General features: G+C 32.1%; 1 protein-coding gene across 1 annotated transcript; it reads right to left on the bottom strand.

Annotated features, from left to right (window-relative positions):
- Positions 1-6,216: 6,216 nt before the first annotated feature.
- LOC147408120 (flavanone 3-dioxygenase 3-like) lies at positions 6,217-10,251 on the bottom strand. The gene is made up of 3 exons (XM_086436998.1): positions 9,648-10,251; positions 9,308-9,555; positions 6,217-6,940 (listed from the first exon to the last, which is right to left on the bottom strand). Exons 1-3 carry the CDS (start codon positions 9,879-9,881, stop codon positions 6,370-6,372), a joined length of 1,053 nt encoding a protein of 350 aa, XP_086293124.1. The 5' UTR covers positions 9,882-10,251; the 3' UTR covers positions 6,217-6,369.
- Between the last annotated feature and the right edge of the window lie 4,123 nt (positions 10,252-14,374).

The raw sequence follows: 14,374 nt of genomic DNA, 5'->3' as shown, positions 1-14,374 counted from the left end.
TCTGTAAGTCTAAGGATACACATTGCACTTCCCCATAAAAAATGTATCTTGAGGGAGTCATGTATCCCAAGGCATACAGATCTATGATTCCCAAGCTTGTCCACATCAAAGAGTCAATTGAGTATGCCATCTGGCAAGTTATATTATCAGGAGTCTTATACTTTGTATCACTTTGAAACTTAACCAATTGCTAATTAGTCTTTCACTATTGCCCTTGTGCCCTCTTAAGCAGCTAATACAATTTCTCTTTAGAAAACCAAAATTTTATTTGGACCATAAATAAATTTTATTTATTAAAATCTTTGAAAACTTGAAAACGGAAATAAAATTTTCAATAGTGTGCAGAGAACCATTATGATTTTCAGTCATATCTCGATGAAAAGCATTTATGGTTCCATACACACCTCCACGTCACGTCGGCCAAGTGTGAATCGATGTCAATCTTGAGGTATTATTCTAATAATTAACCGGTGGACGACTATGGTATTTTAGGATGGAAAAAGAGTTGATTATAGTTTAGGTAACCAAAAGAGATAGTTGAGTTCGGATAAGAAAATGGGGAAATTATAAAATAAAATAAACTTATTAATTTTATTTTTTTTTGTAACAATTTTACAGTATTTATAAAAAAGAATCAAAATCAATCCTTTAAGGGTCGAATTTTTTATTATTATTATAAAATTAAAATTTTCAGTCCTTTAAAGGTCATTTTGTTTTTATTAATTTTTTTATATTTTAAAGTCAATAATTACGGTTGTTACTTTTTTTTTTTTTTTTTTTCTAACACGTTTAGGAATGATTTTCGACTGTTCCTAATGCTTCAGAATATTTTTGTTTTAATTTTCAAGTCATTGTTCTTGACAACCATTGACATCTTTAACTTGTTCAATTCCTTTGAATTAGTTGAGATGATTTCTCCAAAACTAGACATATTGATGTTTATTATGGAATTTTTGGACAATAATGGCCTTGTTCTGAATTCCCATTTTAGATCTCCCTCATGAATGAATCCTAAATTCTATTTCTTTTATGTCATTCTGGTGAGACTTTTGAGAACTACATGTCATTCAGGTGGGACTTTTGATTTCTTATCTTGATGAAGAAATACTTGTAAGTTTCATTCTAAACTTTATCTACATGGAGGAATTTGTAAGGTTGTTTTAAAAAAGAACAAAAATAATTTTTCACTAAATCCAAAAATAGTAGATGTGCACCCTTTTATTTGTTATCTTAATGATATTTGCTACAGCAAGGCCGAATTTATCCCAACCACACCTATTTGACCCTTAAATTTATCCTTTTAATAAGTCAACAATGATTTAAATATTATATAAATAGAAAATAATGAATGGACCTCAAACAAAACAAATCAAGTTATAAAAAATTGCTAGTATAAACTAATAAACCTACTTATAAAAAAAGAAAAAAAAAAATTTAATGATGGCCCTAAGTGTCATTGCCTTTGGTTGATCCTAGTGCCTCATGTACTAATGGGTCTCACCCACTCATCGATCTATGTTGTTCAAAAGATGTGGTGTTTATTGGATGGGAGTGACTCATTTCCAACACCGGATCAATATGTTTTTTAACTCGAAAATTAATCATCATATTTTTGCTCTTCAAGCGTACCACTTAGGAGGTGGCCATCTATTGAATAATCCACGACGGCCATCTATATTGATTTGCCCTATCAACTAAAGCCATGTTTTCTCTAGAAAAATTAACTAGAATTCAGGGGATTATATTTAACATTTTATTGGAGAAAAAAATAATAAATATATTTTTTTGAAAATTTGAAAATGGCACCACACCAAAAATTGGACATTAGGAAAAATCGAAAATCGTCCCTAAAAATGCCAGGAAAAAAAAATGACGGCCAAAAAAAATTAATGCAAAAAAAAAAAAAATTCGACCTTTAAAGGATCGAAATTTTCAATTTTTTAATTTAAAAAAAAAAATCGGCCTTTAAAGAGCTGATTTTGATTCTTTTAGATAAATATTGTAAATTTTTTCTTTTTCTTTTTTAAATATTTTTTTAATAGAGTTTTTTTGATAATTTTCCCTTAGAAAATCCATGACTTTATTAGTAAAGAGCTGTTATCATCCTCCCTCACACATAGTGAAATTTTCTCAACTCTCATATATGGATGTAGGCATAGTGAAACCATGTAAATCTTGTGCTTCTCTTTGTTTTTCTCTCATATATCGTTAGATCTAGGGAGCTATGCTCATAGTGATACTTGTGTTCTTTCCTTGAGACTCATTTCTATGACACGAACGGTTGAATGAGTGGAGTTGGTGGGCCGTTCCTAAATCTGTAGGGTTAGCTATCCTGGAACATAGTTTTGGACTGGGCTTGGGCCTGAATATATCCACCCATGTAATTCACTTTTATTATAAAATATGAAAAATTGACAATGGGAAACTGAACAAGAAAGTGTTTCCTTTTCTATAGGGGGATCCTGTACTCTCGTAGTTGGGTAGTTACTCAACTTAAAGTTTTTTTAGGGACAATTTCCGTAAAAAGACTTATTATTTGAAAATATTGACTAAAAAGTCCTTGGGAAAAAATTTCGGACTCATAATGACACAACTCATAACATGTTAGTCTAAAAAGACCTTTTGTAGTATTTTTTAATTAAAATACCTTAACTACCCTTACAATAATAATTTTAAATGTACAAGAAAATCGTATTTTTATAAAATTTATGACCTGCCCCTTGACCCTAGTCTTCTATTACAAACTAAATAATAATTATATAAATGACCCAAAATTCATTGTTTTTACTTCTCAAAACTTGTCATCTAACTCTCATAGATGATTGATCGAACTAATTTTTGGTGCATAGGTAGACTAATGTAAGATCTAAAATATTTAGAATCCTTTAAACATATATTAAATATTTAAAAATAATTTTAATATTTAAAACATTATTTTAAAACTTGACTCAAATCTCCATTGAATTGAATTAATTCGGAAATTTGTGAGTTGAATAAAATTATATTAATATTATGAATATTTTAAAAAATTATAATAAATAAAAATAATAATTTTTGTTCTCCACAAAAATCATTTTATAAACCAAATAACTCAGTTAAGTTTTTGAAGTTACTCGGTACATTTTTTAGTTGACTCAACTAGGTTAACTCGGAACTTTGGTTCCATTGAGTTTGTGTCGAATCATTACAAAATCCAATTGAGTTGATAGCGATCTATAGAACTTGGTTGTTTGAGTCGACTCGATTAGAATTTGTAGTGACTTGGGCCCAAACTCGGTGGAATTGGTTATGTATAATATTTTTTTTGTGGAGAAAAAATATATGTTAAATGTTAAAAATTTATTTTAATTTTCATAAAATTAATATAATTTTATTTGACTCATTTGAGTCCACTTTGGATTTTCAAGTTGATACGATTTGATTTGGTCTAACTACTTTAGACCTCGCATCAGTCTACCTACACATTCCAAATCAATTGGATGATAATCATCATCCCATCATTATCATCGTTGCATCATAAGAAGTTAAAGAAAAATTAATAAGGTAAAAAATGCACTTACTAAGGTCAAAAATTTGATCTAGTTATTTGGTTATGTATAATATTTTTTTTGTGGAGAAAAAATATATGTTAAATGTTAAAAATTTATTTTAATTTTCATAAAATTAATATAATTTTATTTGACTCATTTGAGTCCACTTTGGATTTTCAAGTTGATACGATTTGATGTGGTCTAACTATTTTAGACCTCGCATCAGTCTACCTACACATTCCAAATCAATTGGATGATAATCATCATCCCATCATTATCATCGTTGCATCATAAAAAGTTAAAGAAAAATTAAAGGCTCTTTTGCCATTAGATCATTTTTTTTTAAATGTATACGAGAAGACCAAAGTCAAGGGGTTTTTAATTAATTTTAAAATATATGGACACCTCAAATAATCACTCAAACATGGAAGGGCTTTAACAGAGTAGTTGAGGGATTATGTAAAATAATGCTTTGATGCGTCCTTGAGAGTCCGTATTCTTTGTAAGGGGATCTTTTCGTACATATTTTGAATAAAGTAGCCTGTTCAGTCATTTTCCCTTCTTTTTACATGCCTCAAGTCGCATTCTTTTGGGTCCATTTGACATGAGCCTACGTTTTGGTTGACTTTTACACCAAAAATCTGCCCGTTTGTTGCTTTATTGATGTTGAATTTGCTACTTAAAAACATTTTGTGCTATAAGCTGATGAACCAATAGAGTGATGACACATGTAAAGAAAAAAAGAAGTAAAATACAAAATACTTAATTGCTCAATCATACTCTCCCAGGTGTGACTCACTTTGGGATAAGTGGTGCTCGTAGATTTGCCATGTCATTTTCGTGTGGCATTATAGCACAAGATCAAGGGTGTCAATATACGTTGATCATAGTAAGAGCTAAAGAAACAAACTTTAAAACAAGAACAAAAACTAAGGTGGTGTTTGATAGCACTTCAAAAAGTAATTTTTTTATAATTTATACAGTTAATTTCGTACTGCGATTTGTGTTTGATAGCACTTTTCATTCGTATTTTTTGTAGTTTTTTACAATAATTTTGACGAACAAGTGATAAGAACTTCTCACAACTGCGTTTTAAAAAAAAATAATTCATGTGAAATGATCGTAATACCCTTCATCAAATAACAAATTTATAACTTAAATCCTATGACCTAAAACCCAAACGAAAACTCTCTCTTAGTTATTGTTTTCGTTCAACCTAAAACCCACAACAAGTCCCACTGATCAATGCCATAAACGAAGAAGGCATCTCCAATCGACGACATTGACGAAAGTAGCAAGAGATTGGGACTCGAGGGGTTTTTATCAGTAGCAGAGTACATGGATGACTCCATTGTCTCCAACTCCTACCAGTCCACCAATGGCGGCCCCACCAAAAGATCTTCCAAACGCCTAATATTTGATCGTCGTTACGATTGGGTGTAAACTCTCTCTCAAGGTTTCTTTGTGTCAATGTAGACTAGATGAATGGAAGGAACCTTCACAAGAAGCTTTAGTTGGTAGAAGAGGAATGTGTGATTCTATTTCTATTCACTTCTTTTCTTTATTTGTTTTTGTGTAATTTTTCTTTATAATTTCTATCTTTTTTTAGGTTTTGTATTTTGCCTCTCACAAATGCTTTGGTTAAGATTGCTTCTCATTTGGTACGGAAAATTTCTTCTAATCTTACCAATAGTTATGTGGTTTTAATTTTCCTGATTTTATTCGTTATTTTGATTGAATTGCTCTAAATTTCTATATTGGGTTTCTTTTTATTTGTTGGAAAAAAATATTTCATGGAAAGTCATTTGTTCTCTGTACTCTACCCGCATTGATTGGGCAAGAAAATCAGGGTCTTGTGGAAAACTAGTGGAAGTTGGATAGGGAAATTCCTTTACCAATCAAAATTGGGTTCCAACTAAAAATCAGTTTCCAAGCAAAATGCATGAGAAGAAGGTGGAAAATTATGTTTTCTTGAGAAATCAATTTTATTTGTAGTTCTACTTGGCGAACAAACATCACCTTAAAAATTACAAATTTGCTTGAACTATATAGAGTTATGAGGCATGATTGTAATACATTTCTTTGAAATAGAACAAAAAGAAAGCGTACTTCTTATTTTGCAATTGGTAGGATAGTAAACACTTTATCTTAGAAGAGCTTATTAGAGCAAAACTTGTTCTTTGTCTTGTTTTTTTAGAAGTAACAAAAAATGATACTTGTAGAGTTTTGAGGTGGTGTTTTTGAAATAGGGAAAGACATGTTGAGATTTTTTTTTCTTCAATAGAAACTGATTTCATATTGAATAAATTGCTTTTAGTTTACGTCTTGTCTTTGCTTATTTTCTCCTTGTAGTTTTGGTCATGGTTACACCTCTTATGCTTTATACGGTTGATGTAACTTATATGAGTTTGATTTATTTATGTTAAGTAGAATTTTAAAATTATCATCATCATTGAAGCCTTATCCCAAAGATTTGGGGTCAACTAAATTAATTGTGTTCCTCAATTCAATTTTGTAAAGAGCCACGCCTTATTTTATTGAAAGTGAATTCATATTCGCTTTAAATATCAACTCATGTTCTTTATAATTTTTTAATATATATAGTGTAATTATATATTTATTAGGATATTCTGATCATTTTATCAAAATACAGTAGAATCCAGTAGCTGTATCAAATAATAATTATCAAATTCTGATAAACAACACAACACTTTTATAAGACTCTATCAAACAAGCTTTTCAGTATTTCAATTTTTTACAACTGTTTCTGACAACTGTCTTTAGTTGCAGAATCTGATAGCAAAATTTGACAGCATTATCTAACGAGACCTTAACATCTTTAATTTTTAAGTGTATCAATAAATTTCCTCCCTTCAGTGATGTCATTTGTAGAGAGAAATTTGAGAAAATCTCTAAAGCTACTTTCCTTATAACCTTTGGGATTTTCTTCATCAATTAGCTCTTTAGCAGTCTCCATCTTCTCATCCATTGCGAGACTATGAAAACTAGCAATCGAGATTCTAGTCTTCTTAGAATTCAACGTTGCCCTATGAACACCACTCTTGTATAATCCATTACTTAGTACCTCAAGATGGTCCCCTACATGGACTAGTAACGCTCCTTCAAGGTTAGGGACAACTCCCCAAGTATGGTTTTCGGACGTCATGACTTCGAGACCAGGGCAACTCTGGAGAAGGATTGTCATGCAACTATAATCCGAATGTGGCGGTAACCCTAATACAAGATTGGGTTTAGGACATGGTGGGTAACAATTAACAGCCATGACTTGTATTCCATCCTCCAATTTCTCATTTAGATATGAAGGGCCCAACCTTAGGCTCTCAGTGATAGCTCCCATTATTTGTAAGGCTACTTTCCTCACCTCCACAGCATACCGTCCCATCTTTTCCCTGAGATGGAAAAAACAAAGTTTCTCTTGCTACATCAAACGATGATGATCAAATAAATGCCATCACTTTTATATTTAGATTTTTGAGTCAAAAACCCAGAAAATTGCAACCCACAAACAACCTTGAATCATGCTCATTAGTTTTTAAAATTACAAAAAATATCTTTAATGTAATCTACAAAACGTTAAAAATCCTCTAATCAATATTTTAAGTTACAAATATACCCTTTTTTTATAAATGTGTGTTTGCACGCGCCACTTTCTAGTCTTACGTAATGAGAGAATGTGGATTTGATGTCAAGGCCTCCGCCGCCAGCTTATGTGATCGGGATGTAACTCCTAGAAGTTAAGAAGTGTGTGTGTGTGTGTGTGTGTGTGTGTGTGTGTGTGTGTGAGAGAGAGAGATTATTGTTTGGTCAATTAGTAAAATATATTAAAATAAGGGATCAACTAGTTGCACATCACCCAGTACGAATTGCACTCCATCTCTTTAAAAAATCCACTTCAACTATATTGTTAGGATTTCACTCTAAAAATTAAAAGTTGCACTGTTTTTCTTCATCTTGAAAATTCATATAGTGATCACAACATCATAACTATAAATTAAATTTCCAAAGCTTTATAATTTACAAGTATAATAAAAATTTGTAGGGACTCTTGTTAAATTTATCTTTAATATTGGTGTAATTTTTGTTGTAGGACATAGCATGTAGGGATGGGATCGAATTTTTATATTTTTAGGCAAAAATAAGCAAAACTTTTTAGATTGGAGTGCAATCAGTTCTAGTTGGTGTGCAACTAGTCGTCCCCTAAAATACTCATAAAGTCCTCACATGCAAAATGAAGCACCATTTGATATTTTTATATTACAATTTAATGATGATATAATCTATGATTATTGGAATTTATAAGGTGGATCATAAGAAACATGAGAACCGCGATTATTAACCCCACTTAAATTGCTCATCTAATTAGGGCTGTCAATGGATCAGATTGGGTCGATTTGGTACCTATGCAATAAGGATTGGATCGGGTTAGGGTTAGATCAAACCCAATTTGATGTACCAAATCTAAATAAAATTCCTATATTTGAACAAATATATAATATAATTATATAATTTCTAACATTTATCGGTTCAGGTCATCATCGGATTGAGACATGGTCAATCGAAATCCAATACAGTAAGATATCAGATTGGAAACTTATTAGATCGGTTCCATATCAAAATCTAATTCATTAATTCAGACCTGAAGTTATCGGACCAGAACGGATTGGATTTGGGTCTGATCCAATCCATTGACACCACCCCTACATCTAATTGGTGGACGGACCAGAGTATATTTGGAGGCATAGATGAGGTCAATGTGAGAGAAAAGGCTTACCAAATAGCTTCAGGCTATGTGGTTTGTTTGACTACTTATCATGTGGGGATACGTGTCTGTATATGGAATTTGAGCATATGAAGATGAAATTTAATCAAATTTTAAGAAAAATCATCGAATGGGTTAATTGTTTGTATCTTTTATAATTTATAATAAAGTAATGATTGTCTAACACTCCATTAACACACACCCCCATCACAGAACCGTAGATCATTTGCCTTGGGATATACATAATCATAATTTTTTTCTTGTGTATCTCGAGAAAATTGATTTATGATTCTGTGATTTGGACATGAGTTAGTGGGAGGCATCATATCATCAAGATATAAATATGAGTCATGTTGGAGTACCATTGAAATTGACATTATTTGAGACATTAGTGTGAACGGAACTATAGATGCTTTTCACTTATATCTCAATGAAAACGTCTGTGGTTATATAGACACATCCACTTCTGCAATGTCTCAAATGATGTCAATTTCAATGTTACATCAGCATTTTTCCTATAAATATCTAATGGACTGCCAAACACAAAAATCCATTGTGTCGTATTAAAACAATGATAATGCTGAAGTAACATTAAAATGTACCTTGATTGGACATTCTAATGTATTTATGCACATATAACCATAGATTTTTTTCATCAAGAAACGATTGAAAAGCATCTATGATTACATGTGTGCACCACCACATCAAAATGTCAGAATCAATGTTACTCAAACACGACTCTTAAAACAATTGAAAAAAAAACATAAAGGGTAAATCTTTTGTTTTTTTAAAGATTCGAAAAGCTAGCCCTTAATCCTCTCAAAGACCACATATTTCAAATATCCAAATTATATAATCTTTCTTAGACAAAATCTAATCAAGAAACAGGATTTGCACAACCAACGAAAATTATTTTTCTAGATAAATATTTTCTAATGAGAATGAGATTATATTCTTTGGGGTGGTAGAAAGAATCAAAATGGAGTAATAGATATACCGATAATTAGGAGGATTGGCTGGCCATGATTCAATCCACTCTTCAAGGGGATGGGAATAATGCTTGAGAAATACCCTCCAAAATTGAACCTTATCTACTCCATCCCTGAGACTTGTTCCATATCTCACGGACTTGTTAACGTCGTTAGACAAGAATTTTGTCTTCTCCTCCATTGGCAAGTTGAAGAAATCTGAAGCTGAAGTCATGGCATCCTCCATAATCGACTCGAATATGCCATGGTTAACAACCTACAAGAGTAAGACTTCTGATTGTAATTGAGGCACAATATTCTTCTAGCTACTATAATAATAAGAATGAGAAGGAATGGGTAGAAACTTACATGAAAGAACCCTATCTGTCGACAAGCCCTCCCTATATCTTCAACAACGAGAGACCTATCAAGAGGACTCTGGCTCAACAAACTCAAATCGATAATAGGCACATTCATAATATTTGAATTTTCCCCCGGACGACTGGAAATGGGTAGAAGGAAACATTCAGGGACATGAGAGAATTCATCCTCGTGCATGTTGTTCCCAATCAAGAAATTGCTTGAATTCTTGTCTCCTTGCATTACTAATTAAGAAGTAGCATAACAAATGGAGATTGGATGATAAGATGGGAAGAGAAGGAGTATTATATCTTGCTATGTGGACCTTATGTCCAAGACACTGTAGTAGTTGGGGTCTGTTTTTTGATATTTTTGTTGTGTGGGCCGGGGCTCATTACTGCCCTCTCTTTTTACCTCTATGTCGTTACATGTGCTCTTTTGGCTTTTTCTATGACCTTTTTCATGCATCTAACCCACATATTTTCATTCCCTGTGCGGAGAACCTACGTACTTTTACCTTTTTTTTGTGGCGGAAAAAAAATGCCTTTGTTACACTTGTTTTGCATAGGTGCGCACACGGTTTGGACTGGGGGAAGTATTAGAATTCAATCGATCGAATTTGATTGGCTCTTTATATCATAGAATCAAACTAAATATACTTTAGAATTGAACCAATCCAAATCAACCTTAATTCGATTTGATAATATTCTCGGGTCACCAAAAATTACATACACATTCGAGAGAGAGAGAGAGAGAGCACACTCCTACTCACTCGTGCGTACCATCCATGCTCACATCCTCCTCACCTTATGTTTGTACAAACTTTAATGGAAGAGAAGCTCCAATCGTTTCATCCGTGCGAATTTCAATGAAGGAGGAGCATCAATCGATGGATGAGGAGCCGCAATGGAAATCATTTGAGTAGATTTTGATTTAGAGAGATGTAATTGATCCAAAATTTGATCAGTTTCTTCAACTTTAGGTTCAATATCTTCAAATTTGAAATCGAACTTCAACGGTGGATGAGTGAATGAAGAAGACGGAGGATGAATTAAAGTGATTCAAATCAAATTATTTGTTTTTAATTTGGGGGATATAGCTGTCTCAAGGAGTGTGATTAGACTTACTAACTATACGAATCTCGAGGTCATGTCGATGGTTGATGAGACTTAACAAAGTCTTTTTTCCTCACTAAGAAAGTAAGGCTAGACAGACTCTAGTAAAGCTGTCTCTCTCAATTTAACTTTTCATTTGGGATACAGTTGCTGAGTTGCGTGCCGCGTGACTGTGTCAATTAAATAAAGAAACAATTTTAAAGTTATATGTCGCTTCAAAATTTTGAAGGAACCATCTCTTTTAGATTACACGTGGCATTTCAAAAAGGAGGTATTTCAAATTTTTGGCGGAAATGTAGGTTGTGAAATAAATTCAAAATGCTACGTGTCTTTGTATAATGAGGAGGTTTCTTAAAAAATTTAAAGCGGCCTACCCGTCAGATTATAAAATCAAATCAAATTTGTTTTTGTTATGTTTTGCGTGTCCAATCGTCACCTATAGGGCTATCAACGGATAGATATCCCATCGGATAGTGCTATATCCGAATTCAAATCTGAAAAAAAATAATAATATCCGAATTCGAATTCGAATCCGAAAAATATATCGGATATCCGATTCAATAAAAAATCCTACAAAAGTTCGTCTTCCTCAATCTGTTGGAGTTCACACAGTCAAAACCCAAATTTCATTCGAAAATCATTCTAGCTGGTTCAAATCGGAGAGAGAGAAAGAGAGAGAGAGAGAGAGATAATGTATCTGAGTGCTCGTCAGGCGGACAAGATGTGTTGGAGCTTGCACAGTCGAAACCCACATTTTCTTCAAAAAATCACTCCAATAGGTTCAGATTGAAGAGAGATAGTCGTCAGCCGGAGAAGACGGTGGTTACGACAATCGAAACCACTGTTCATCTGGTTGTCTATTCTTCACGGTTGAAGGTTTGAGAGAGTCTGGTCGTCTGTTCTTCAACGAGAGAAGATAAGGTTTTAAAAAAAAAATTGTTGTATAACACGAATACATTACACGATATATATACATATATAAAAGTTTTGTTGTAAAACATAAATACATAATATATATATATATATATATATATATATATATATATATATATATATATATATATATATATATATATATATATATATATATATATTCTTATCGGAGCGGATATTATCAAATCGGATATCGCAATATCCGAATTCGTATCCGAAACTCATTCGAATGTTAAACTGACATCCGAATCCGATATTTGAAAATTTTGGATAATATCCGATTTTTCGAATTCGAATTCGGATTTCGACTATCCATTGACTCCCTTAGTCACCTATATGCATATTCGTTCGGTGTTTGATTCGTTTACAAAAATAACCTCAAAAGCCATTGTAATAACAAATTAGGGCTGCCAATAGGCCAGGCCTTGGCCCATAATGGATGGTTTTGATTCAAGGGAAAGTTTTACATTGACTTGGTTGTACAATTAGGCCCATTAATATATTTTCTGGAATAGGCCAGGTTCATCTTTAGGGCCGGTCCGTGGCTTGGCTGAATGATTTATATATTATATACTTTTAATATAAATAAAATTTATATGTGAAATTTATGGTTGGCCCAACAAATAAATAAATAGGCCGAAATACATGAGGGCCAGGTTGGACAAAGGTATTTCATTATGAGTCTGACCAGCCTTACCAAGTAAGGATTTCAACCTTACTAAGTGTCCTTGGGCTTACCTTGTGGCATCCAAAAACAATGATCCAATGGTAAAGGATTGTAGTGGACAAAATTCTATCGACTTTGAAAAAAAACATTCCAACAAAGGTTGAATTTCAATTTAAATTTTAAGTTTGAGAGTTATGTAGAAGTTCGGTAGCCGTCCATTTTCAAAACCTTGGATCAAGCTCAAAAGAAAAAAAAAAAAAAAAAAATTTTGAATCTCAGTTTTTCGATTAAACTTAGAAGGCTATGGTGGTGGATTGCTGATGTTACAATCCATTTGAGCAGAACGGCCCTTAGTAAGGGCCAAGTTTGGGATAAGACTTTTTGGCCCCATTAGGATCGGTTTGTTTAAGGCCCTGACGCCCAGTATAGCCCTAATTGTGATCGATGTTTTAAAATAGGTGACTTGAAAACTCTATCAATTCTAATCAGAACTTCACTGAGGCAATTAAAATGTCGGAAAAATTTTGTATTCTATTTAATATTTTATTTTGAAAAAATTAAATATGTATATCAAAACTAAAATATAAATATAAATAAAATTACTATTTATTTGACTTGTCCAAATCAACTCTCGATCATTTAGTTGGTTTTTCAAGTGTATAACAGATTGTGATCCAAATATAACTTTTCAGCATTTCAACATTCATTATGAGAGATTTTACTGGCACACAATCTTTCACTTGTAATATACAAATCTTTTTTATCTAAATTAAATTAGATAAAAATTAACAAATCTTTGTTTTATTATGGACTGGTCCGGTTTTTAAAACATTGGTTTGAAGAGTGTATTTTAATCTTTAATTGGGGTGCTGGAATGCGGTAGGGTGTTCAAGCCCCACGCTCTATTCTCGAGATTCATGGGCCGTCTCGCGAAGATCTTCGATCCGAACCTTCGCATCTACTCTCTCTTAGAGGATTAACCACGCCTTCGCTATCGCAAGAATATAGCGATCGAAGAGCTATTATCGCTCAGCTGCTTCGCGTATTACGAAAGCCGTATTGCGAGCGTAGGTGAGTGGTATTTTGTACTTTCACGCTGTACTGAAAATAAATGTATATAAGGGTAATTTCGTAATTTAACTCTACCAGAAAGCAATGTTTCAGACGTGATGTTGCCACGTTATCTTCCTGTGAAGAACCTTTTTGTTCTGTTCAATGCAAGTATGCAACCCTTCGTACAAACATAAAATTATACATAAATAAAATAATAAAAAATTACTTAAAGGACTACTGAAGGGATTTTTTTCTAAATAATCACCAAGTTTTGGCGGTGTCTTACAAATCCATTTAGTAAATCTCTTATTAGTCCATTTTAGTAAAATTTTCTTTTCCTAAGGGTCCATGGACCAAATCTCTCCCACATTTCTCACAATTGAATACTCTAATCGTTAGAATTAATAATTTTCATCTAAAAATAATAGTATTTTAAATTCTTAATCTAATTTCAAAAATTTCATTCCACCAGAAAAAATTTAACAAAAACGAAGAAACCATTTTCAAAGATTTTTTCAAATATTTTAAAGATGTACGTTAAAAATTAAGATTTTTTCACTTTTTTTCAAAAAATATTTGAATGAAAATCGATCAAAAATGATTCTTTCAAGTTAAAACCATTTAAGCAAGTCATTATCAAGAGATTTTAATCAATCTTACCATGTATTTTAGTATTTAAAAAAAAAAACTGCAAATTTTAAAATGGGTGGGTTTTACCAGCTTTGAGTTCATCACTTTTTATTTTAAAAGTAATGAACCCGACAATAAATAAAAAATGTCAAATTCGACAATAAATTAAAAATGGTGAACTCGATAGTAAATAGTAGTGAGTTTGATAGTAAAGGGTGTGAACTCGACAATAAATAAAAAAAAATCAACATTAAATAAAAAATCGTGAACTCAACAATAAATTAAAAAATGGTGAGTTTACTAATAATGAGAGATCATTAAGAAATAAAAAATTTAAT

This window comes from Akebia trifoliata, chromosome 3 (assembly GCF_017979445.1).
Source record: "Akebia trifoliata isolate Shusen 1 chromosome 3, ASM1797944v1, whole genome shotgun sequence".
NCBI classification, from domain to species: domain Eukaryota; kingdom Viridiplantae; phylum Streptophyta; class Magnoliopsida; order Ranunculales; family Lardizabalaceae; genus Akebia; species Akebia trifoliata.
The sequence above is the reverse complement of the archived record's forward strand: the minus strand, read 5'-3'. Positions and strand labels throughout refer to the sequence as shown.